Source organism: Brienomyrus brachyistius, chromosome 21 (assembly GCF_023856365.1).
Source record: "Brienomyrus brachyistius isolate T26 chromosome 21, BBRACH_0.4, whole genome shotgun sequence".
Taxonomy (NCBI): Eukaryota; Metazoa; Chordata; class Actinopteri; order Osteoglossiformes; family Mormyridae; genus Brienomyrus; species Brienomyrus brachyistius.
In genome coordinates, this window is record NC_064553.1 from 10,797,033 (window position 1) to 10,823,482 (window position 26,450).

Sequence of the window (26,450 nt, forward strand, 5' to 3'; positions counted from 1 at the left end):
GAGAAGCGGCGGCGCGCCGTACGCAAGTAACGCGGCTTTTATGCTCATGCGACTGATACCTCCCGCAGCGCTACGCATCCTTCGTAGTAATAGCGACGCTCTTTACGCAGTCGTCATATTCACTTTTATTTTATTTTATTTATCATTTATTTTACCAGGAAGGTTCCACTGAGATACAATATCTCTTTTCCCAGGAAGTCCTGCCCAAGATGGCAGTAAATAACAAAAAGACAAAAGTTTCATATAGGCTACATACATACAGAGATGATTAATATGAACACAGACTAAAACAAATACTCAAACAATGCATAGAATAAAAAAAATTATATGAGACAACGACAAATTTTCGTTTAATTGAATGCATTATAAAGCTTACTTATTCGAAAAAAAGTTTTAGTTTCGTAAAGTGCGCGGTTTTTGTCTGCTCCGCCCCTCTTTAACACATGTGGGATATGAAGAGCTACGACTTACGTAATGTTATCATGAGGGCTGCCAGCTCCCACGCATCCGGCGTGACTCTCACGCTCACGTAAGAAATCTTACAGCAAATCGATATTATTTTATTACAAACCTAAAATTAGCTGTATCAAAAGTGTTGGGGTAGTTTGCAAACCCTACAGACTATTTACAAAGTAATAAGTGTGTCACATGCATGCAAATGCGTGGGCACGTGTGTGCAGATTTGTCTCAAATTGAAAATCTCACTCCAGCCAGCTGACCAAAGTCGGCACCCTGAATTATACTTAATCACTGTTTCAACCACTTGTTTGCACTATTAGTGGCTTAAAATAAAGCAGTCACACGTGTGATGGTTGTAAACTTGACGCGACGGTGCCAGCACCAAAAGAGGGCTTTTCTGTTGAACCTTTGAGTATGTCCATAAGTCTATAATTACTTCAGGAGATTATCCGGCAGTGTCGAAGGGCAAAATTGCTTGTCAGTTTAGGTAAATATGTCGGCACAGCAAAATTCCGTTGCCGATAGATTGAAAGTAGGTGGTGTAAAATGAATAGATAATAGAATTTAAAATTAATTAGGATACATAGGGCTGTGTGGTGTGCATAGATCCCCAGTAGCACTCTTAGCCCACCGTAGCTGAAACATCTTTTTTATTATTATTAAATCTTTATATACATTAAATTGAAATCTATGTTTATCATATTGTAAATCTAAAAAACGATCGTGGTTACTGTAAAATCTGCTGTACTGCGAGTACTGCTGTATGGCGCGTTTTCCTCTGGGTCACATGAATGGATTAGTAGAGGGGGTCAGCATGGGAACGTGATCGGTGACTGTGGTCGTGAGCCTTTAAGTCTACAGATCGTCGTATTCTGAACGCTGCAGAACTTCACCCAAAAATACATTACACTGTCTTTATGAATGTGAAAACGTAAAAGAGATCAGTCACATGTCGGAAAGGGCTCACCACGTTTAATGACAATAACGATGATTGTGTAAGGGAAAAATTACTTCACACCCCCCCCCCCCCCTCCATCCAAGGAATGGCACTTTTTAAAACTCATTTACACAGTGGGATGTAATATTGATTTAAATGAAGGGTACAAGGCAAGACCTATTCTGGGATTTTAACTACCAGGCCTAAGAATGAGTCCACACTCTCTGCCCCAGTGGTACCAGTTGCCCCAAAATGAGGATCGATGGGAAAAAGTGGCCTTGTTAAGGGAAGTTATACATTACAGCATGAGAGTGATCAGCTTTATATTCAGGGTGCTTGAAAAAGATGGGGTTCCTTTCAACGTGCTTCAGTAAAAGCAACTGATACCGACACTGCAAGCAGTAATTTCGGCACAAAACACCTGCAATAAACTACAGTGGTGACAGGTTTAAAACATAATTACTGCCACAATTTCTCACTCATTTTCACTGCCCTATTGGGGAAGGGTGGACCCATTCATTTAGAGGAAGAATTCCAGAACTAAATATTTTTACAATGTGAAACGGTGTTTCTTTTACCGTTGCAATGTTTTATTCAAACTGGAAAGAGAAAACCCATAAATCATGAGAAAAACGTTCGTCTTCGAGTAGTTTGGGTTTATGCAATTTCATCCTATTTCTACATAAAGTAAATGTCTAAAAAGTATGTCATTGCAATGATCTTAAATACTGCAGAGAATTAAAAGAAAAACATCCTTTATCGTTAAAAACAACAGGGCAGTAATAGAGCTGTTTTTGTGTAGCCACTGATATAGTCAAACTAAGGAAAACAACCTGGTCAAGATTAATAATACATAGAAAAGAAACACAATTTGAGTATAGATACGTTTATTACAAGCAATGGTGACTTCTTACACAACGATGAAAAACTGCTCCTGTATAATTTAAAATATGGAATTCAAAACATTACAATTTTAATTTAATACTGCATTTATAAAGCTTTGTGTTCGAGTAAGGATGCCATCAAGCAGCTATTGTATTAAACGTTCAGTTTAAAGTGTTCAGTAGGACAGTAATTTTAAAGTCGTTCGTTTGCTTTAAAGCTGAGAGCTGAAGTACATTCTGGCCCATCCTGGACCATATTACTGGCACTGAAAATTAGTCCAGCTTTCCTGTCATTGTTGTTACGAGAACGGTATCTTTGTATATAAAATCCAGTCAGCTTTACTAAGTTTAAAATCCACCAACAGCCCCACTACCTTTCTAAAAGTTGATTAATAATATATGGCAAAGGTTTCCTATTGCTACTGAGAGTAAAAAAAGAAAAGTGCCGGTCAGGTCAACTTTCATAATTCTGCCAGTTGACACTGTTGCATGTTCATGTTTTACAGAGCTGGAGAACATGGCAATGCAGGCACAGCTGGGACTTGTAGTCTTAATCTGTAGGCAGCAGTGAGCCATTAATGGGTCACTGGGTTTTGTAGTCCTTTGTAGGATTTATAAAGGAGCTTAGCAGCTACAGAAGAGCCTTGTGCTTGCAAGTCCCACTTTGTCCAGCAGGGGGACTATGCAGAAGGTAAAACAGGACCTCAAGTTCCATAGGCCAGCCTGGGTCCTGCTGCTTATTTCTCATCGGTTTCCTCGGTGTCTGTCAAAGCAGCGCTGCACATGTCACTGAATACATCTAGGGAGAGAAACACATGGGAAGGGCAGTTAAGATGTATACTGTTGGCTTTGTAGTCTCTGTGGAACACTAAAGCGGCTGTGGAAAGTGCTGGTGGTGATGGTGGCGGTTTGTGGGGGGAGCGGCGGGGTGCTGTGCGAGCCAGAGCCAGATCAGCAAAAGGACAGTCAGACTGGCACTGCCAAAGGACCCAAACAAAGACCAAGCTACAGGCTGACGCGACAAAAGGCCTGCTTATATCTGACAAGCACAGCATTTGCGCAGAGGTAGAACAAACGCATACTGAGCAAACCTGAGGCCAGTGGAAGGCTGCAGAGACGCCGCATGCACGACCAGACGTCGGAGAGCGCCAAAGCACTTCAGCTTTGCATTTAATATTTCCCTGTCTGAGGCTTCGCTAGCCCCCCCGCCCACAAGCCTACATGAAAACACAAGCCCCCCCTGAGAGCGATGACTGCGGAGATTTTCATTCTGCTGTGACAAAACTTCCTGGACTGCAGCCACCAGCATAAGCAAAACAAGACAAAACAAAGAAACCAAACAAAAGGAAGCAAAAACAGCAGAGTGCGAACAGTCCTACGGCATGCTAAATAGCAGAAAATACATGCTGTGGGGGGAAAATAACAGTGTTTTTAGCCTCTTCCCTGCTGTGGATACATTATCCTGAGTCTGCTGAATGGTTATGGAGTATTAGTGAGAAAATACCAATGTCACTGTATTCGTGAAAGTCTCCCAGGATTCTGGGCGGAACCAGACCCGTCTTCTGAGTAACAAGGTTCTTGACTAGCCTAAAACACGAGAAAAATATTCACTTCAGCTGTAATGTGCATATTTTCAGGCATTGACATAATATTTGACCTTGGTTTTCTTTGTAGGATTGAGTGGAAAGGCTTGTACATTTTCCATGTACCGACGATAGCATCCCGTCTTGCTGTGCCTGGGATTCATCCCCGTCGGTCCTGAAGTTAGCTGCACACAACTAACACACATTGGGGCCCCAATGGAGTATATCAGAGAGGAAAGCACCCTCTTTTGTCTTCAAAAGCACTTTAAGGGCAGGCGAGTTCATTCATGATCGGTGTGCTTAATAAAGTGGCCACTGAGTGTAACTCTTACACGTGTTTGTAGGACTATCTAGAGCCCTGCAGAATAAAAGCAACACAAGGTTTTGGTGCACTGCACACTGCCCAGGACACCTTACCAGTGAGGTAACAATACATATATAAGTGTAGGATGCAGCTGGAATGTAAAGGTGAATCAGTAACGGATCGCGGTTATGTGCTGATACAGACTGCTCATCACTCGCTTCCTGAAAATGGAATTATGGGTAACAGGAGACTCACTCCTTCAGTGTGCATTTCATTCCCCTCCGCAACACTGCTCCTGTTTACTTACCGGCTGGAATTAGCCGGCTACGTCGCCACCCGCCGAATCGTTTTACTACGGCTTCATCTGCGAACACACCCCGAAGATGAAAGCCATTCTAAAATGGTTATACAGTCTAAATATGCGCGAGATAATGAAACTCGGCCGTGTCGGATGCATTAATGTAATTGAGTATTAGCTTCGCAATCAATGTCATGTGACAACCGAGGCAGACAACTTCACAGACATATTACTCGGAGTGGAGGCTGTTTTCGTTTTTGTTAGATGCACGCACTAGGGGGAAAGATCAGTTCAGACACAAATCACAAAACGGGATGCGGTTCAGCAGGATGGTGTCTCAGTATTGCTATTAATAACGTGGACACTGCAAAATTACAGTACCTGGATGTAAAAATAAGCCAATTATCCAGTAAGTGTTAACTCTTATGAACTCTTATTAACTCTCTTTTTTAACTTTATTTTTCAATTTATCTTATTACGTATTATCCAGTAATAATAGGCAGATTAAATCATAAGGCAGGGGTCACCCTGGACAGAACTCCAGTCCATCATACGGCACACACAGTCATACAATATGGGTAATTTAGTGTCACCAATTTTGTCAACCGATCTTAGCAAATGCGGATAACTGTGACATTATATAGACCAGTGTTTCCCAATCCGGTCCTCGGGGACCCTCAGACAGTCCACGTTTTTACCGGGACCAGGGTGGGAGCAAAAACATGGACTGGTGAGGAGCAAAAGACCGGATTGGGAAATATAGACAAATAAGAGATCACTCATGCGCAGAGAGTTAGCTTCAGTACATACAGTCCAAATGCTGAGCTTAAAACTGGGCCCGTCTCCTGATGGCCACTTAGTGTCTGAGACTCACCACTGCCCACTGCCCGCCTCCTCCAAGAACTGCACCACATCCCCCGGCCCGACAGTCAGGTACTGGGCTGCCATCGCATTCTCGTACATCATCTGGACCCGAAAACAATCCTCCTGATTGCGGAGAGAGAGAGAGAGAGAGCGTGATGTGGATTGAGGCTTGCGCATCTTGCTAGGCCCGGGAGGGGCAGCGTGGAATCATATTTCACGGTAAACGACCCCATTTGATTCTCCAGGCTCCATCAATAAAACGAAATCAGAGCAACTGGTTTGCGAATCGGCACAGATTATAACTGAGAGTGAGCTGAAGCACCAGAAGAAGAGCAGATGCTGGTCTTTAATCAGAATCACGTCTATTGGCCAAGGATGTTCACACACACACACACACACACACACACACACAGGGAATTTGTCTCTGGCTCACATGCAGCTCTGAAAAAATAATTACGAGACCACCCTATATTTAAAAGCAATCTGCATTTTTAAATCCTGGTTTAATCCAGGTTCTGTTGGCAGAAGGCTATGCTGAGCAGCAGGTTGATTCCAGGTTCAAAATTTCTAAGACAGCAGCACACAAGAATAAGGTGCAAGAGGAGACACTGGGAATGACCAGAAACCAGCCAGGTAAAGGTCTGAAGCTAGAGATGAACGTCAACTTATCCGACAGTTTCTCATGAATCGTAGGAGGACATCAAGTGACCTTCAAAAGGAATGGCAAACATTAAGTGCCAGTGTGAAGTGCACTGCTAGGACAGTTCATATCAGGCTCCTAGAAGCAGGACTGAAGTCCCACAAAGCAAGGAAGAAGCACTTCATTAATGAGAAACAGGGAAGAACCAGGCTGCAGTTTGCAGAAAAATGGAATATTCACAGACGCGCACTTATAAATTGAGAAATGAGTAAAACAGAAATCATACAGTGGTCAGACTTTTTCCCCAAGCTGTATGTACAAGAGATACATATACAGCTAGATGAGACAAGTTAATGGTCACATACAAATTCACTTGATATATATATGATGTGTAAACACAGATCGCCTATGAAGTGTGATCCTGTTCGAGGGTCATCGAGGCTGTGCCTGAGGAACGGTCCCCCTTACTTACGTATTTGCTAACAGTCTCCTCCTCGGAGGTGTTCGAGAGCTCCTCAGTGCTCGATCGGATGATCTCCAAGTCCTCCAATTCCAACGATCGCAGGTTTTTGTGGTCCTGTCCTGGAAAAAGACAGGCCCATGGTATTCTGCATGGGTTTAGGGGGTCCGAGAATGTGCCGTCAACAGAACAAAGCGATTGCGCACACCATTGTCAAGGACGTCAGAGTGCTACCTCTGTCACGTTTGATTTCAAGCAGAATATAGAGTAACTGCCAGGAAAATGACTAGTGCAGAGAAAAAACTAGTCGAATCTGTTTTCCAGTGGTCAGCTTATTAACTGCCATTGCGTTTAACCTGCCAGTGACTGACAAAGCAAGACAATCCCACCCACCAAGGAACTATGCCTAACAAACTGGGTTTTTAAACTTCACCTGTTGTAAATTATAACTCATAATATCATTCATGCCTTTTATCTCATTTGAATTGCTATGTATTACGCATCCAGTAAATCTTCTTTAGAGAAAGACCATCGTTATAGATGCTATTTAGATACGTAGCATCAATGCAGAGTATGAATTATCACCAGAGAGCAGAGATAACGTACACCCAGGACACCACTTAGTCATGTGGGCTATCATGTTGTACCTTTAAATCTTAAATGGATGAGGAAGCAACACACATAGCAGACTTTGCAAAGAATTTATAGTGCAAAAAAATCTATTAAATCCATGCGGTTATCAGAAAGACAAGTTTGCTTTATTACCTACAATGCAATTACAAATCTAACTTAAAAACACCCATCGGTAACGGTTTGTGGGGGAAGACAAAGAATTATTTTCTCTCAATTTAAATCACCATCAGCATTCCAAAAACAGCGTCCTTTTGCAAGCCCCACGTAAATGTCACCCACATTCCAAATGTCAACTTATCGAAATTTACAATTCATCATTACCGATGACATTCTTTCATGTTGTCACCACTTTCCGTTTTTTTTTTTTATTTAGATTTTTTTGAATGTTTTATGAGCTTCATTAATTCTGTGAATGTAGAAAAGCCCTGAATACATCCTCAAGTAGGGTCTGAGAACCAGTTCAAACCGCTTTTTCGCACTTTGGGGGTACCCGTTAATGATATCATCTACTTTGAGTGCTTGCAATGGACCAGCAGGTGGCATAGTGATTAAAGTCCTGGACTCATAACCGAAATTCCCTTGAGTGCCAGGAAAGGCAATACTGTCAACCCACAAGCATGAAGTTTAAACCAAACTGCTTAAATAAAATGGTGCCATTATGCTGATGGATAAACATCACATTGAAAATGAAGTAATTCACTTTGGATTAAACATTCTTTTGGGAACCCAAGGAAATTGCTGGGAGGTTGTCTTAAAGGAGTCGTGTGCTATTGTCCTCCTCGTCCCCAGCAGGCTAGGGGTGGGGGGTTGTGTTTATGCCGTCATTCCAGCTGGACTGTTTGAACAACACGTCAGGTGGATTGGACCAAGGTGGGGGAAGGGGAAGAGCGGATCCTGACAGGGGGTCGTGGGTGCAGCGGAAAGATCGATGGAGCATTCGCTAACAAGATCAAGAGCATCGACAGCCGAAGATCACGTCCGAAGTCACCTCCCCAGACCAGTAATTGCAAACATATCCCAGCGCCATCATTTGCCAGGAGTCTCGAACACACTCGCGTCTCGGTAATAGAGATGTACAGAATATTCAATAAACACAAAGCTAAACAGGCCGATATTCCTATTAACACCACGCTATCAGACAGTAAGTGGTGCCCATGAATCAAAGTAATAAAGCGAAACCGCATCAGAGCCGTAAAATCAATTTCCCGTTAGCAGCAAACGAGATATTTTCGGAATTACCCCACGCCATTTACATGTATTACTAGGCTGTTGATCTTTTTATTTTAATTTATTACGGAAATGACCAGGGAAGCGGTAGCATGCAAAAAAGGGACACAGGAGTCACAAAGAGGGTGGGTTTCATTTTAGCACAGGTTCGGGACACCGCACACTGCTGTCTGAAACACTACCAACAGGGGGAGATAGAGAGCGTACTTAGCATTTAGAGTTCCTTTAAAATGGTCTGTACTATTAACAGACATCACACCTTAGACATACTGATTTAAGGGAGGTGGGTGAGGGAATATTGGGAGGTGGCGATGCCGACTATAAGGTGGCAGCTGGTAAAAGTTGCCTAAGTACCATTCCTGCAGTAGATCATTTTTAATTTTCTGTGGACAAATTTCCAGGACATTGTCCATCATTCACTGCTGTCAATTTGCGGGAAACTGCCAGGACGTCCGGGAGAGGTGAGATGTCTGTATTAAACTGTAAACGGGTAACCTCTAAAAGATTCCTGCAGGCGTACTATAGGAGAGGACCAGAGGTGTTGTGCCAATCAATTTACTAAGGCACGTGCCTACCCAGTATTTTGTAAAAACGTAACATAATTTTTTTTTCCACATGACCAGCACATTGACTGTGAATAACATGTAATTAAACTTGCAGTCAGGGTAAATCGGACCAAAGAGCACACTTTCTCCTTCAGATCACATCTCTTAATCCCCTCCCCCATTCCTCATCATTCCCATCTCTTGCTGAGAACCATACACATCATCATCAGCAACGTTCATGAGTCACATCTCAGCCGCAGTAAACAAGGTTAGCTATCTTTAGCTGTTTACAATTGCTAGCTGAGTAAAGGTGCTACTGTATGTATAAGAAGGCACCCGAATTGTTTGTGTGGTTGTCGTCTCACAGAAAATTGTCACACACGTCTGCTCTGGTACCCATGTAATCAATGAGCTAGCACAGACGTCCTGTGAGGCAGCATTACGAACTTGTGCTAATTTTAGTTAGCTAACGTTAGCCAGCAAGGTACATCAGCAGGATTGATCAGATCATCTCGGTTTCTAGTTTTGCCTGTACAAAGCTAGCAAATTCTTTCCTTCAGTATTTGATAGCCAAAATCACCAACTTTTTCCATTAGCAGCAAACAACTTTCCATCTCACATATTTTAACCAACTATCAAGCGATTTTCTGGCTGATGTAAACTAGCTAGTCATCTAGCCAAAAGTATTGCTACTGCTTAACTAATTTCTAGATCACCTGACAATGCACTCCACCAACGGTAAAGAGTTGTACTTGTGCTCTTAACTGTTAATTTATGAGCCTGTTGGTTTCGGTGCATGTATAACTGCCCATATGCCTCTTTTCTTGCTTCCAATCTGAGGGTAATATGGTCCCTTTACACAGGACACATGCAGAATTAGACAGCAGTTACCCATTTGTTGCTATTGCTGAATGTACGACCATAATCATGTCATGTGACTTTTTTCTGTTACTGTATTATTTCCAAAATGGAAGAATGAAGCAGACTAAGTGAGAGGCATTTCTCAAAAGTGAAACCACAGGACAAGATGCAGATCAAACAGACAGGCCAGGACAGTGTGTATGTGTGGTTTTGAAGCTGCGCCTTCTCACAACTTTGGTTCTCAAGACACCACTGGAGAAGATCAAAGATAACTAGAATTTCGTCCTGTAAATGTACGGCAGTTAGCTTCAAGACTGAAGGGTTTATTTGTCATGTGCAACGTAAACTGTCAGTTCCATTATACAGTGGAAAGTCTTACTCTACGTGTCCTTCTGCTAAACATGAGTTAACACAAAACACGGGTAAGAAGTACAGAATAAGGTGCAAGTACAGTAACACCATACAAAAAATTCATATTATCACAATAAACAACCAACTGTAAACAGAGAAGATAGGACTAGCTAGCAGTCCAACCCAACCTATGTGGCAGGTTTGTACAGAAGCACAAAAGGACCAACAGCACTGATCTCCTCTCATTCCTGCTAAGCAGCGAGGTGAGTGAACTTTCAACTTGCGGACAGAGCGGTTTCACACTGTATAATGAGAAAGCTCTGTTTGAAGCTGCTCATAATTCTAAAGTTCAAAATAAAAGTATGGCATAGTGGAAATCTTATTTCAAGGTTGGGACAGGATCACACACTATGGGAAGTACAGAGAGATCGGTTCAGCTAAAATCATGTGGTTTTTTTTTGGGTGGCAGAACTCACAGGAAGGCCGAGCACATGCAGAGAAAGCAGGAGCGCCAAGTCCTGCCCACCGAATCACTGTGCCAGACCGACGAAGCCTCTCCTAATGAGTAGTGACAGCAAACCAAGGCTGGCTAGATGGTAAAGGAGTTGATGAGCCATCGATGGCCCTGCCCACCTGTGTGTGTGTGTCTCCTGCGTGGCGGGTCGCCGAGCTGCCATTCGCCCCCTGGACCGCGGCCCCTCCCACAGCCTCCAGGTTCGGACCTAGAGGGCACCAGCTTCCGCGAGGTCGCCTTCCTTGTGGCTCTGCTAAGGGGTCAGGAAAAAGAGGAGGAGGAGGAAGGAGACTGGGTTCAGGCGGCACAACTCACTGCATCGGTATCCCACCCTCCGCTGACAGGAAGGACGGATGACCTGTCACTTAAAAATGATCCAACACCTTCTTTGGCAGGGGGGGAAACACTGTACCTCACAATGGACACATTCAGCAGTGGGGGGTATATGTGATCGGTCACCCTTTGGTGCAGCTGTCTGGCCTCTGCGGATGAAACAAAAGATCCCGTTACTATGAGATGATAACGGGCAGATGGGGAGAGGACACACCCGACGTGTGAATACCTGACAGATCGTAGGAACACCTTTGTGTCTGAGGACACATCTAACGTGAATACCCGACAGTCCACTGGAACGCCTTTGTGTCTGAGGACACATCTAACACGTGAATACCCGACAGTCCACTGGAACGCCTTTGTGTCTGAGGACACATCTAACATGTGAATACCCGACAGTCCACTGGAACGCCTTTGTGTCTGAGGACACATCTAACACGTGAATACCCGACAGTCCACTGGAACGCCTTTGTGTCTGAGGACACATCTAGCACGTGAATACCCGACAGTCCACTGGAACGCCTTTGTTTCTGAGGACACATCTAACATGTGAATACCCGACAGTCCACTGGAACGCCTTTGTTTCTGAGGACACATCTAACATGTGAATACCCGACACTGTAGGAACACCTTTGTGTCTGAGAATCCACACACTGGCTATGACACTGATGTGCCTCATGTCAGTGAACCAGGCTTGAACCAGTAACTCAAAATTTGATTTAAAAAAAGGCAGTAAAAGATACAGTATCTGTTTCAAATACATGTTCACCAGGACAAACCCTGACATTATCCTGCATGGTGCAGAGAATTAATATTACATTTTAAAATATAAAATAACACAAACACTCCCTTAAACAAGACGGCCTTAAACAATCAATCTTTCAGAACATATACCATTTTACAATAAGGTTCCCTTTTGATATTGATGGATGGTTCTAACTCAATAATAAAAAGAAAACTATTAACTATTATTGTCTATTAATGATTTTAATGTTAGAAACTAATTAATAACCTGATTATAAAGCATTCAAAAACCCTTTGTAAGGGTAGTCTAATTGTAAGGTGGTACCCATATACCTTTAAAAACTATTTCAACACTACCTCTAAACCCTGTTATATAGATCCACCCATATACAAACTATGTATGGAAAGTAGAGGCCTGGATCGCAAGCCAGGAAGTACAAGGCACAAGGTAGGAGTAGACCATAGACGGGATGCTAGCCCACTGCAGTGCAGCAGGAGTAGACCACAGACGGGATGCTAGCCCACTGCAGTGCAGCAGGAGTAGACCATAGACGGGATGCTAGCCCACTGCAGTGCAGCAGGAGTAGACCATGGACAGGATGCTAGCCCACTGCAGTGCAGCAGGAGTAGACCATAGATGGGATGCTAGCCCACTGCAGTGCAGCAGGAGTAGACCATAGACGGGATGCTAGCCTACTGCAGTGCAGCAGGAGTAGACTATAGACAGAATGCTAGCCCACTGCAGTGCAGCAGGAGTAGACCATAGACGGGATGCTAGCCCACTGCAGTGCAGCAGGAGTAGACCATAGACGGGATGCTAGCCCACTGCAGTGCAGCAGGAGTAGACCATAGATGGGATGCTAGCCCACGGCAGTGCAAATGCAGACAATCATACTTTATGGGCAACTCAAAGACATCAATTAGCCTACGACACAGGGAGAACATGTAAGCTCCACATACACAGCGAGCAAAGCAGAGGTTAGCATATTGTACCCCTGACTTCTGTTGCCAATACAGTTTAAATATCAAGATGAATAAAGTAGTAAAGAAAGCACACACACATGCACACAAGTTTGTAATTATATCTTTGTGGGGACTCTCCATTCATTTATATGGGGAAAACTCTAATCCAAATATGACCCCCACAATGTAACATAAATTTAATCCACACACACACACACACACACACACACACACACACACACACACACACACACAGACAGAATGGAAAAAAACACTATCAAGCCTGCTAATTAGAAATAGAAAGTTGGAAAGTAATAATGCATTTTGCAGATGTACAAACCCAACAAAAGGGAAAAATTAAGCGAACACAGAGTCTTGATCAATAACACGAAGTGAGCTGCTTCTTAGGAGCTGCGGGGGAGTTGTGAAAAGTGGGAGGCCTTATCAAAGAATATAAAATTACAAAAAAATGAACCGTTCTTGAGAGAGCGACATTGACGGAGTAAATTGGCCTGACAGACGCAGAGCAGCTATCTGAATTATTCATCTGCGGCTCGGGACGCCCCACACAAAATGAAAGCCATCCTTTAAATCTGTCAACCAGGAATTAGTCACAGTGCACAAATGTTTCTGCTGTTTTTACTTAAAGAACAACAAGAAGCGTAATCTGTGCCGCGCTTCCTTAACAATTCCAGGGAAAGCTCAACATGTAATCTACAAAGAGGAGTAATTGGTAAACGGTGGCTGATTTGCACCAGCGGACCTGACTGCAGCACAGGTAATATTGCAGTGCAGCAGTAAGATAATCCATGGGGGAATCATGGGGAAGCGAATTCCAATGAACGGAATGTAAAGCGTGCAGTGATGCTGACTAACGTGTCAAGACACAGATTTTCAAAGTGCAAAGTGAAGCCCTTTATCTGTAAAAGGCTCCTGAGGAAGACCCTCTTGTAGGGGAAGAGTACGTCTGGCAGGGTGAAGATGAGACCCACCTCTACAGGCCTCCAGTTGTTCTGTCAATACCTTCCTCATCTCCGATACCCACATGTTCTTCATGTCTGTGGAAGGGGCCTAAAAGCAGAGCAAGAGACTCATTTACCATTTTGCCACTGCCCAAGGCGACAGGCTGCTGCCACCCTGACGCCCACTTTCTCAAGGCAAACTATGCCACACGGTGGTCAAATATAGGAACTGCATACATACAGAGCTGTCCCCTACTCCTAAATTTCCTATTACCTCTAATGTTCTGTACTTCAAAGCCAGATTATTATTAACTAAACAGTTACCAGTTACAGGAAAAAAATGCCAATGAAGGTATTTAAACCATGAGAAAAAATATTTTCATCTTTACAAACGTGACTCCAGTAATCCACTCTGAATATTGAACACCTGTAAGTGTAACCACCTAAGGAGAGCAAATTAGGGTCGCACAGTAAAATTAACCTCACATAGTGCCAACAAACTAGCATCTGTACCAGTGACCATACAAAAGCTGACAGAAGTGCTGAGGTACAATCATTTATCTTTGTGTTGTTGATTGTAGTCAACTTGATGTCCAGCTCAACAATGTATGTTCATGGAATTCTTCATCAAGGCACTTCTGCACATTTAAATATTAACCTTTGATTCATAATTCACTGTTCCGACACTTTTCATGGCACCTATGCAGCAGGTTTGAGCAAAGCACTCAGAACGGGATGAATAAAGATTTCATGTCTTAATTCTGCCATATTCTGTCACTCGACAGGAACCATCATTATGCGATTAACCTATTGTGGTCTAAAGACTTCCTGATCCAAACTGTGCACGTCTTCAGCTCCTGATCTTTCGAGAAGAATCACGAGCGTGCGCAGTACCTTAATTGAAGCCGACCAATGAACTATCAAATACGAAACATGAACACAGAAATTACCCACTAAATGAATAAAAAATAAATATACATAACTGGCATTCAAATATAGAAATATGAACATGTTTTGAATGAAGTTAGCTCTCACAATGCATGCTTTTCAGGCACAACAGCATGGATATTTTAGGCGCAAGTTTGTGAGAGTGCGACTGCTGCCAAGACACTCCGACTAACTTTACCTGAATGATGTAGACCTCCTCTCTTCCACTGCACCACACTTCAAACTTCCTGCTGTCCCCCTTCACGGTTTCTGTTATTCCGACCTCGCTCATCTGAAAACACAACAGGTGAACCTGCAGCAGTGGCCACGGTACAAATATTTTCGTAGTCTTGCTTCCAATTAAGGTGTACTAAGCTTGTATTTGAGAAAATGAAAAAAATAAACTAAGATTTCCGTCTTGCGGCAGGGGAGCTGGTAGTGGATAAGGACACAGATTTTGAACCTAAGAGTTGCCGGCATTTAAGGGAGTTGAGGCAAACCTCTCTGCAGTTGACCCAAATTTTCTGAATCAGAAACTAAGCCTCTTAGTTTGGTAAATGCATCCACTGAGTAATGCACAAGTGGAGCCTGGTTCTCTACGTTATTATACCATAATATCTGGCTTCAGTTCATTGACAATAATTACTTTAAAATAAATATTATAATAAATACTTATTATTATTATTAATTTCCTTTAGTCATACTGTTTTTTTAATGTTCTTACTGCATTGAACTGTACTTTTATTCCTTTTGTTCTGTTTCACCTTTATTTCATTTATTGGCTTATTTCACCTTTTTGCTTTGATGATTGTTTTGTCCTTTATCATCAGTTTACGTTACCTTTTCGCAACGTTACCCACACCTCCGCTTATTTTCAATGCCTGTTCTATTTTCCTTCTTGACTTTTATCCTATATGTAAAGCACCTGGGGCTGCATTTCATGCATAAAAGGTGCCATACATAAAAATAATAAGAATAATAATGCAATTATTTGTTAATAATGACAATGGCCAGCAGGGGGGGCTCACAGCACCTTCAGGGAGTGCTTGAAGCTGTAGGACGGAGTGCGCTCGTGGTTGTCTGCGGAGTCCTCACGCCGCTTGCAGAAGAGCAGCATGGAGCTGTAAAGGAAGAGGTGTCTCTGCCTGGGCTTGAAGCGCGCCAGGTCCTTCACCTTGCTGTGTCCTTTCTTGTGCTCTGTCCACACACTGAACGAGCCCTGCATCAGCAGCTTGCCCAGGTTGTTTAGGTTCCCCTAGAGTAGCACATGCAAGACTTCACGCACTCTTGAGAAATTATCAACACCAATGATTTACACTTCCCCAAAAAGTACTCGTTCACTCACCGAAAAGCCAGTGATGGCAATCTGGTGCATGGAATCGTTGACAGACTTGATGATATCTAGCATGGTTGCTAGAGCGTCCTGTAGCTGGGCAGTGTCTTCAGAGTTCGTGCTGCATTTGAGCATCTCCTGAGAAGATGATGATGCGACCAAGGTTAGGCCTCAAGTCTCCTTTTCCTCCTACATTTACAGCTGAACTCCAGTCCTGGGGACCCACTGTTATTGGTTGATTGGGCTGTCATCCCAAAAACCTGCCCTCATTCTGGCCCTCAATGGATCAGGTTACCCACCCATTGGTCTAACTCCCACTCCACCACCGATTTTTGCAACAACACAGCGGTCCACAAAGATCACAAGAAACTCAGGACGGTCCAATTTCCAGCTACTTATCCAGTAAAATGTGTGCAATCACCCTAAAATTTAAAAATAAAAAGTTTCTGCGGTCTACCACAGGAGACTGAAGGAGGAGCCCTGATGAGCTGGCAGTCCTGGACAGGGTACGCACACACTCATATACTGTGGGAGGTACTTCCCAGTAAACCATCACGCCACGTCATGATTAGTATAACAAACCTTAAACCATGTAATAGTGCTCATACGAGTCAACCCCCTCCCACTTACACAATGCCAATGCCAATAAAGTCAATGACTCAAAACGCGACAGTGAATTTATGAAATAGAACCCAAAGTGGGGGAAATTTACTAATGCTGTGGGTAATGGCATTTTAATGTTTAAATGAGAAAAAGAAGTAAATTTCCCACCGGTTTTGACTGCCATGTATACAACAGGCCATAATAAATATACAAAAGTACAAAAATTCTAATGAATTGAATATGCATAATTTAAAACAAAAACTAAGGGTGGTAAAAGAACATTTTTAATCACAGAATTGTAATTTTATTGGGAACAAGATGAATGGAACGTAAACAACCAGTAAAATCAGAGTAAACAATGCTCTCCGTGTTTGTCAACTTGCCTTCAGCATCAGCTGATACTTGGTGATCCTCTGCACTGGCTTCAGCAGGTAAGCGTCCAGCGAGAGCTTGTGCTCCAGCTTCTTCTGGCATTCCTTTAACAATAGTAGTTATGAAGTCTGTGCAAAGGACCAGAACACATCTACAGCCATAATAGTAACAATAACAATAATAATACTACATTTGGTAACACTTTACTTAAGACACAAACAATGTAGTACTACACTCTTTCTTAATGTATTAACCAGAAACTTTGGCTACATTCACCTTACATGTCTGATTGTCCAATTCTGATTTTTTTGCTCACATCAGATTTGTCTATCTTGGTGGTTCACATTCATAATTGCCAGTTACCTGTAACTAAGCGTAATGTGAACGCATCTGTCCTCTGAAACGGTTTGCATGTGAACATTGATATGTTTCTGCATGAATCATTTGCGACACCAACGACAAAAGAAGGCATGGATATACGCGAAAAATATGTAAATCCCTATCTGACCATTTACATTTGGGCCGCATGGCCAGAAGTAGGGTACATGTGCAATCCAGTATCACATATGAAATTAACTCAAATGTGATTCGAAAACGTCGAACAGCCCTGAAAAAAAAATCAGATCTGAGACACATTCAGGCGCATAACAGTTCATGAATTACACGCATTTACTATATTTGTTCATGATTTGTACTTCAGTAGTAACTGAGTTACTAAGTCACTAGTGCTCCCAAAGTAAAGTGTTACCATACATTTTATATGTTTACAGACATATGACAAGGCAGCAAACGAGAAACCAATCAGAAAACACTAGGCTAGCTCCATAAATAAAACGTTTATTACAGACAGAATTACCAAAGATTAGAATCTTCTCCAGTTATAACCCTTTCTACACTATTTTAAGAATATGAAATAATCTACTCAACCTATAAGAGAATAGGCCTCTGACTAAATTAATGAACACTGTCAACAAGCAGGAGTGCTATCATTTTAGCAGCTCTAGGTAAAAGTGTAGTTATGGAGCACCAGCAGTAACCTAGATAAACCACCTGGAAGAAGGAAGATTCCACACACTGTCGCCAGAGAGCTTCAGATCGCGGCTTGTTCTGACAATACTTCTCATACATCTGCAGGTCTTCTTTCTAAATCATAAAAAAAAAATCACAACAGAGTTTTTACATTCTGTCCCCACGGGTTCAGGGAAGAGTCAGTGGAACTTGATAATACTTGATATTTACATACCCTTTTCAAAAAGCATGCCCCAACTAACTCTGGATTCTCAATGCAATTTTCCAGCTCTTTCCGAAATGTTCTAGAAGTGAAAAGGATCAAATCATGTCTTTATAAACAGGACGAGCTATATTGAATAGGTGGCATTAAAATGAAGAAGAACAACCAAGAAGACTGCTGATCAAATCAACAAAATGAAGAAATATTTTGGATGTTCACAACGGTGTGTTTTATACCAGTGCTTCTTAACCTTTTTTTTTTGTGACCCAATTTTTACCAAGCCAGCTCACTCGTGACCCTATTTAAATTAAGGATATGATCTAGCACAGTGTGCACTTTGTAATCTGCGCCAATCGATGCCTATCAAGCAAATTTGACTGGATGGGCCAGTGAATCTGTGGTTTGTTGAGTGTTCACTAGTTTTGCGTTAAGCATTTGCAGACCCAAGACCAGTTGATATAGGTTAACTCGAGGATTGGTAGGGAAATCTGATCGTGGATCAGCATAGGAGCTTGCTGGTAAAATGTTTACATTTCCAACTCTGCCTCACGACCCTTTCAGAACTTACCATGACATAAATTTGGGTCGCAACCCATGGGTGGAAAAATCGCCATTTTACACCCTCTTGAAAAAGGTTGTATATTACAGAAATTCAAAACCGTGAGTGCAATGATACTGTAGCGTTATGTCAGGCAGTGAGATTCCCCCCCCCCCCCACCCCCCCCCCAACTGTAATATAAACCTGGGTTTGTGGGCCATGTATGTATGCCAGGACTTCTGAATGATCGCCAAGGAGTTTTACCATTCTTGGAGAGCATCAAAACCGAGAGGAAATTAACCTACTTAAGCAGCAGAATGTTCTGCACTTTCCCATAAGTGTCCCATTTGTATTCACTGTACTTGCTCTTTTCCTAAAAGTGTCCTCCTTTTGTTAACCTTCACTGTGACAAAACGTGCGGATTAGCAGAAACACAGTGATGTAAAAGCAGCCATGTCAGGCAAAAAAAAAAAGTTAGAGAAATTGCACGTGCGCGATCATAAAAAATGCACGTTGTTTCAAAATATTCAATCTCTGTGCATCCATCACTCTGGATATTGCTCAATTTATAATTCTCATAAAAGAGGAGCGACAGCGATCGCTACAGACTATAATATGGATAGTATGACACTTGTCGGTGAAACATGGCTGATTATCGTTATTAATTCCGTGCTCCGAAATTGAAAGCTTCCTCCGCCGGGAAAGTCGGAAAAGCACGAGGGATGCTGCTCGCGGTAGGCGACCGGTTGCCTTGGAGATCCCCACCGTTATTACTGCGTGTTACTCATAGTCTCGTATACAACAAAAAAGGCGGCTTTTATTTGTTTGTATTGGTTTCTGAGAGCCAATTTAGGTGTCGATTTAACCATACAAGTGTAGAGGGACGGAAAAGAAAACACTCTACCGACTGCCTGAATTCTTTATGACTTTATTATTGCCCCTGAAAAGGGCGGATACCAGTTCTGAGTCTCCACTCGGCGACAGCGGACAAATGGGAAATTTCGATATACAGCCAGTTAGGCGCCACTGAGAGTAAAAAGAAGAGGTTATCTTCAGGACGATCTTCATATAGGTCAGTAATTTTAATCTCTCTTTTGTGTGCGTACGGTCTTCCCAGTACATTTAAATATGGATTCGAGCACTTTTTTTTAAATAACAGTCTAAGAGCATAAAGCGAAATGAGCGGCTAAATGTTCACGTAAATGTAGAAAACTGGCCAAAGTTATGTTTTGCAATAGGTGCCTCAAGTGTGCTACAGCGAGTCGTAAGGATAAACGGTATAAAGAAGTGAATTTCGGTAGCATCGACTGATCGTTGTGAAGATTTTTCTTAGCCTCTTTGTTGCATAAATGAACCACCTTGCGTACATTTTCCTAAGAATGATCTGGGTTTGATGTCTCACATCAAAACAATGAGGTGCCATACAAAATTAAATGGGATAAAATGGGTTGCTTTTACCATATCCTGAGATGTTGTGAAAAAATAATTACCTTTCTTACCTGTTGTGGAAGTCATAGATTTCAGAGAGATTGCCAAAAAGCACATCCTGGTTGTTTTCCAACACTGATGGTATCGGACGAGATAAGTCAGCTTTTTCAAGCTCGGCAACATAACCCTAGAACAAGGCATCATATACCACACTAAATATATGAAACTGGAAATGGATTGCTACTCAAACGCTTACTGTTGGACTGAATATCAGTTTCCATATTTATAAAACGCACCAAGATTAATATTGATATATTCTCTGGACATGCATCAGGAACACCTCAGGTAATCTCACCTAATAGCAAAGACCTCGGTTGCCAACACATTCAATCTGCCAGACAGGTGTGCATAAATTTGATCTGCTCAACCTGCACCACCCACCCCCCCAGGCACCCCATGGAAAAAAAAATACAAATTTACTGGCTGCAGAAATCTTGATACCTACTACTTGCACTCATGCATAAATGCCACCCACAGCTGGGTCATAAACAATGGCCTAAGATGTCACAGTGTAGATAACCATCCCCGTAGCTACCTGTTTGGGCTGCCGCCACTTCCGTATTAATGACCAACTTCCTGGGTAATGACTATTTGCAGCCCTTACTTGTAGGAGACCTGGTTTATACTACAAACATACCTCCATGATACTTTGCAACTCCTCAACGTACAGCCGTTCCGTTTCAATCAGTTCATTCATGATGTGTCTGCGGAAGGGTAGGGGCGGACACACAACCCATCAGCAGACCAAAGGGAATATGGCGGCATTTGTTCAAAATACAAAATCAGATTTAAAATAATTGGCATTGATGATCAAGGAAAAAATAAAACCTCCAACAGAAGAAAGGAACATGGATTAAGTAGCAGTGTTTTTTATATATATATATATATATATATATATATATATATATATATATATATATATATATATATATATATATATATATATATATATATATATGCTAATTTGCGAACACTGATGTCTACATCTATATAGGCTGTTGCTCAAAAAAGACTGAAGGAAATGTTGCTTTTGTGAGCTGAGCAGCGTGTTCAGGTTGTGAAATATTACTCTTAAAACAGGGTTGGTTGTTAGCAAGAATCAGTTAAGATGGAGGAATATGCCAGCATATTATGTAATCCTTACTCTGGTTAGCATAGGATTTCTCAGATGATAAAAATGCCAGCCACTTTAAATAACATGTGTATCTGTGCAAATATTTGCAAGAAACTTTGTAAAAAAAAAAAAAAAAAAACCTGCAACCTGTAGGGATAAAAACAAATAAATGAAAAAACCTTTGGAACAAAAACCTGGCAACTGTGGTGTCCCAGTGATGCAACAGACTTAAAATTTAGTGCATAATATGTTTTTTTCCCCCCATACAGATTTTAAAATCACTAATGGGCAGATATAGAGGAGTTGCCTGTCAGACTGAGGCTGGTGTGACTCAGCCTGGAAACGTAACAGCAGCTCGTACTTGGCTCTCAGGTGGCTCCTTCACACCCACATAGAGAAAGCGCAGCCCCATTTTCAGAGTTGCATGGCAGCGACTGGCTGCAGCTCACCACGGTGATTACTTCACTTTGTCAGAGGGAACTCCTAAACTGTCCACCAGCTATACTCTGCTCCAGTCGCGCTGCGTTTCTCTAAACACATGGATTTACAACTGCCTTTCCTGTGCTGGTAAGTACCATCATTTGTCCCGGAGGAAATTTCCGTCCACCTCCTCTCCTTTCCAACCCTGTTTGAAATTAACTCCATATCAAAGCAGAGTTCAGGGAAATGCAGAACGTCATGCTTTCAAAGGCACAAGAAACCGTTTTTTTTTTTATTATTTACAGCACTGACATTGGTGTGTCAGATTTACAATTAAATAAAAATTAAATAGATATGTTAGAGGCAACACCCTTTCTGAAACCAGTTCTGCACTGCCGGTGTGAAACAGGAATGTACATTCAATGACTGTTGTCTTTAGGCACAAGTAACAGAACTAATCCTTCAGAGACCTTATGTTTTGTGTAAAAGTGTCATAGTTCAATTTTTGCTTAAATTAACAAAGGCCTTTTCAGGTTAAAACCCTTTATTTATTTGGTTTTGAAATGAATGCTTTGTGCCATGACTGTTTTGCAACTGGTGGAAGAAAGTCTTACCGAACTGCTATTACTGTGTAAATTAATACCATATATTAATGGGGCAAATGGCGTGATTAATATTTATACTTATGCACGCAAGAACAGTGGACTGTTCCATATAAAACGCAAACATTTTAAAATATGGAGATACCATTTTTTACTTGTGCCGTGTTTCAAAGCATTTCCTGTTTAACGCTCAAAAATATATATACAAATTACTGCGGAAATATGTATTAAAAATAAACAAATAAATAAATAAATAAAAATCACCCATATTCCACAAACACTTGTCCAGTAGAGGTCATGATGACAAAAACAATGATGTATAAAATTTAAAATAATATGTATAAAATGTGATTTTATGCAATTGAGGACTGTCCTGAAAGGCCAAAAAATATACACTTCTCCATCTTCAGTGTGACCGAATTGGTAATGTTACGTCAAAGTAAATTTATATATTACCTTCAACACATATGCCTATGATTTCGTTACGTTCGCACTACGTCTACGTTTTACGGGAGTTTCCGAAAGAAAGGATTCCGTCCACACTACCGTTATCTCTGTTCTCCGTTAGCACTGCTCAGTGTGAAAGGCAGAGGACGTAGCTATAAAACTGGTTGTTGATGTATATATTTCTGAAATTTATCATTTGCACATTTAACCTAAGCTTTTTATAATATATTTTTAGAATGGCGCCCTTTATATTTTATGTTTGTTGTAGCTCGAGCACAACGTGTCATTTGCATGTGTTTTTGTCCGTCCAAATTTTTTTATATAATTCTAGAAGTGGCGAAGTATATATTTTGAATAATATTTTTTCTCTTTGATTAGTAATAAAGTTTTTATAAATGATTGAATGTTGATTAAACATATGGTTGTGCGTGAGATTAAAGTAAGTGCACGTATTTTATTTAGCGAGAGGGAACTTTCAGAGTACTGTAGCTAAAGATAATAACGCAAAACAGCACGTGTAACGTAAACAAAGGAGAGGGAACCTGGATCTGTTAGATACATGGATAACCCCGGAATAAAGAGAATAACGACTTCACAATCCCCATCCAGTGCAAATCAACCGTAACGATAGTATCTGAGACCAACGCGGACACAAAGCAGACGATCCGCAGAATCTGCTGGCTGAGCTGTTTCATCGACACTTCGCAGAGCTACATTGTCGTGCTAACTTTGCTAGTGAATGCTATTGTCAGTTTGTGAAAGAATTGCACCTCGCTCAGCTGTGATTTGATCCCCGACCTAAACCCTCCATTATTACATCTTGCTTACAAAATGGTGGCCCTGACTTATATTCACCAAGGCAGTGGGCACAGCTGAGAAGACCTGTGAGCAAGATTATTTCCTGTAGTAGGGTGGGAGTGTAAAAAGTCAACAAAAATATAAATTATAACAGTAATGAAAGACTTGCTACTAGAAAGAAAGGAGAAAGCTTAGTAAAATGTACTGTGCAGCTAATACTGGTCTATACTGGACTCAGATGCCTTTTCTAGCTCCTTATAGTTAATGAAGTGCATACAGGCCAAGGGGGTGTACCACATTCCTCCAGCTATAATTATCTATTAATTCTAATGTGGCCCTGGAAGAGACTAAAAATTAATTGGCAGCCCACTAATTAGTCCCCCCGCCCCACTAGTTTAGCATTTTACCTTGTTCAAGTAACCACCCTCGGCCCCTAACAAGGGCTGCTTTAGAAAAGTGTCATGTGTGTGTACACTTGTTTGTTCAATGCTTTACTTGAAATATATTCCAATGAGTCTGTAACTTCAGCTTCGTTAGAGTATAAGGGATTTGATTCCTGAAATAAAAGCAGGACTTTTTGTCTGCCTAACACAAATTTTTGTCTGCCTAACGACAAATTTAACTGCCTTCAGAAACTCATTTTATGTGAAATGCATTTGTGCCTATAATCAAACTGATCTGATGATGTTTTACATCTGTATATGTTTAAGATGGCACAGTTTAAGATGATTTAACTTTGCAAAATGAGTTACTGTGGTGACCTTATTGCCAATACGCACTCGACGGGCACTTTCTTGGGCTCATTCATTCAAACAGCCTGCCTCTATACAGCAAATCATATGGCTGCAATAGAATTCATGCAACATGCAGACAGGATCCAGAGGTTCAGTTACAACTGATCTTATTCTCATTACACAAACACCACAAAGGGCATTCAGAGAAGTACTTTAGCCGTTATAAGGGAAACTTGTAACTTCCTGACTATGATGATGGCATGTCTGTTACAGAAGACGACTGCAGCAAGGGCCGCTAGATCATCTCCGTACCATCTCTGATTCTACATGTAGTTTTCTTCTACACTTCTATGCACATTGATTCTCAATTGATTCAGTTTTTTTTACCTCAGTTTTTTAATAAAATGAGATAATAGCCAATGCAGTCTTATGTTGTTAAATCACCGCTGTACCACTTTTTCTTTCAGATGAAGAAATAATTCAAGGTCTCTATAACAAAATAAAAAACCGGTAAACATGAGGACAGCAAGGCTTGACTCATCTCTGGGATCTAATGGCGGCCTACTTAGTCAGTAGACCTATTTTCATTCAGGCTTCCCCGATTCTCCATTAGTGTGGCAATAATAGGGTGAAACTCGAAAAACAATACATCTGAATTACTACAAGAGCATTCAACAGAATACACCAGATCTGCCTTGACAGAGGAGGAGGATCTGGAGGTCAGCTGGACTGCAGAATGTTCTTCTATTTCAGAAGGATCAGGAAGGTTAAATGTGTGCAGCTGACAGCGACGTGCTTTGTCTTCTCCGTTGTAATGCTCTATTGGGATCAGCTGGACAACAACGTTGTGAGCCACATGAGATCCTACTCATATCGCTACTTAGTCAACAGCTACAACTTTCTGAACAAGAGCTTCTCTGTGAGCCGAGAAGTGGCAGAGAGCTTCGCCAACCACCGTTACTTAATCAATCGCAGACATAGGTGCAAGGTTAAGGACTTACTGCTGCTGCTCATGGTCAAGACTTCCCCAAAGAACACGGAGAGAAGGGCAGCCATCCGCTGTACTTGGGGAAATGAGACATACGCACGCTCAGAACTGGGAGTGAATGTGAGGGTGGTTTTTGTCCTGGGTGTGCACCCCAAGGAATCCGACCGGGCCCGCCTACAAAAACAACTGCTCCAGGAGGAAAAAGAGTACAGGGACTTAATCCAGCAAGACTTTGTAGACACTTTCCACAACCTCACCACCAAGCTACTCTTGCAGTTTCGATGGGCCCACTCATATTGTAGCCATGCTCAGTTCCTTATGTCCGCCGATGACGATGTCTTCGTGCACATGCCCAACCTGGTTCACTATCTGCAAGAAATGGGCCGGAGAGACGTCCGGGATTTCTGGATTGGCCGTGTGCACCGCGGAGCCCCACCCATCCGCCGCAAGGATAGCAAGTACTACGTTCCATATGAGATGTACCCCTGGTCCACTTATCCAGACTACACCGCAGGGGCTGGATATGTGGTGTCAGGGGACGTGGCCGCCAAAATATACCAGGCCTCGTTAACCCTCAACGCCACGCTCCACATCGACGATGTATTTATGGGGATCCTTGCCAACGTAATGGGTGTCTCCCCACAGGAACACGCATACTTCTCAGGGGAGGGAAAAGCCCCATACCACCCATGTGTGTACCACAAAATGATGACCTCACATGGACATGTGAAAGATATCCATTACCTCTGGAAGATCTCTACAGATCCACAGCTCCAAAAAGCTAACTATGGACTCTTAGACGACCTATATTGCCAGGTAGTAAAAATAACACTGTTCTGTAAACCATACTATTTTAACACCTACCCTTGCAAAGCAGCCTTCTTGTAATGTGTGAAAAGTATTGGTTAGTCGCATGCTTATTTCAAATATCACAATATCAATGAAGAAGGGGGGCTTCTGTATGTTGACTTTATATGCGCATATAGTTAAATAAAGTTTTTCTAGCAACCTGATCTGCCCCTCCGTTAACCATGGTTCAGGCCTGGAGGATCTTCAGACAAAAAAAGTAAGAAGTCCTAGTGGGTCATGCAAGAGAAGAGTCTAAGGAGAGTAGAACACAATCCAGACATACTGCCAGTTGCCAGATAATGATAATTCTATTTATCCTTTCGATGTCATTAAATTAAACTGATTTAAAAGGTCCCTTGCGTCTTCTTGTTTTGTTCCTATCTCCTGGTGCCAGAGAGCTTCAAAGCCACATACTGTTTTACTGTTTGCAAAATGTTTCTCTGT

At 41.9% G+C, this 26,450-nt stretch overlaps 2 protein-coding genes across 8 annotated transcripts in view; one reads left to right on the forward strand and one right to left on the reverse strand.

The window, feature by feature from the left end:
• Positions 1 to 2,266: 2,266 nt before the first annotated feature.
• The window catches only part of LOC125716492 (guanine nucleotide exchange factor DBS-like), a 49,530-nt gene continuing 25,346 nt past the window's right edge, over positions 2,267 to 26,450 (reverse strand). For 3 of the 6 annotated variants that reach the window (XM_048988823.1, XM_048988827.1, XM_048988826.1), the window contains exons 16-30: positions 20,692 to 20,758; positions 20,066 to 20,181; positions 18,041 to 18,110; positions 17,848 to 17,940; positions 16,809 to 16,901; positions 15,835 to 15,960; positions 15,523 to 15,744; positions 14,689 to 14,781; positions 13,593 to 13,671; positions 10,973 to 11,042; positions 10,680 to 10,813; positions 6,442 to 6,551; positions 5,340 to 5,452; positions 3,785 to 3,867; positions 2,267 to 3,079 (exon numbers count right to left, since the gene is read on the reverse strand). In XM_048988823.1, coding sequence (XP_048844780.1) covers positions 3,018 to 3,079; positions 3,785 to 3,867; positions 5,340 to 5,452; positions 6,442 to 6,551; positions 10,680 to 10,813; positions 10,973 to 11,042; positions 13,593 to 13,671; positions 14,689 to 14,781; positions 15,523 to 15,744; positions 15,835 to 15,960; positions 16,809 to 16,901; positions 17,848 to 17,940; positions 18,041 to 18,110; positions 20,066 to 20,181; positions 20,692 to 20,758 — 1,531 coding nt within the window. In that variant the 3' untranslated portion in view covers positions 2,267 to 3,017. The remainder of the gene's footprint in view (positions 3,080 to 3,784; positions 3,868 to 5,339; positions 5,453 to 6,441; positions 6,552 to 10,679; positions 10,814 to 10,972; positions 11,043 to 13,592; positions 13,672 to 14,688; positions 14,782 to 15,522; positions 15,745 to 15,834; positions 15,961 to 16,808; positions 16,902 to 17,847; positions 17,941 to 18,040; positions 18,111 to 20,065; positions 20,182 to 20,691; positions 20,759 to 26,450) is intronic. The other 3 variants (XM_048988824.1, XM_048988825.1, XM_048988828.1) reach the window with 3 other exon arrangements.
• On the forward strand, positions 19,286 to 26,360 carry LOC125716495 (lactosylceramide 1,3-N-acetyl-beta-D-glucosaminyltransferase A-like). Of its 2 annotated transcripts, XM_048988831.1 has the most exons (3): positions 19,286 to 19,638; positions 21,438 to 21,735; positions 24,637 to 26,360. In XM_048988831.1, exon 3 carries the CDS (start codon positions 24,906 to 24,908, stop codon positions 26,043 to 26,045), a length of 1,140 nt encoding a protein of 379 aa, XP_048844788.1. In that variant the 5' UTR covers positions 19,286 to 19,638; positions 21,438 to 21,735; positions 24,637 to 24,905; the 3' UTR covers positions 26,046 to 26,360. The 2 variants fall into 2 exon arrangements, with proteins under 2 accessions (XP_048844788.1, XP_048844789.1); XM_048988832.1 differs by lacking the exon at positions 19,286 to 19,638 and having other exon boundaries at positions 21,361 to 21,735.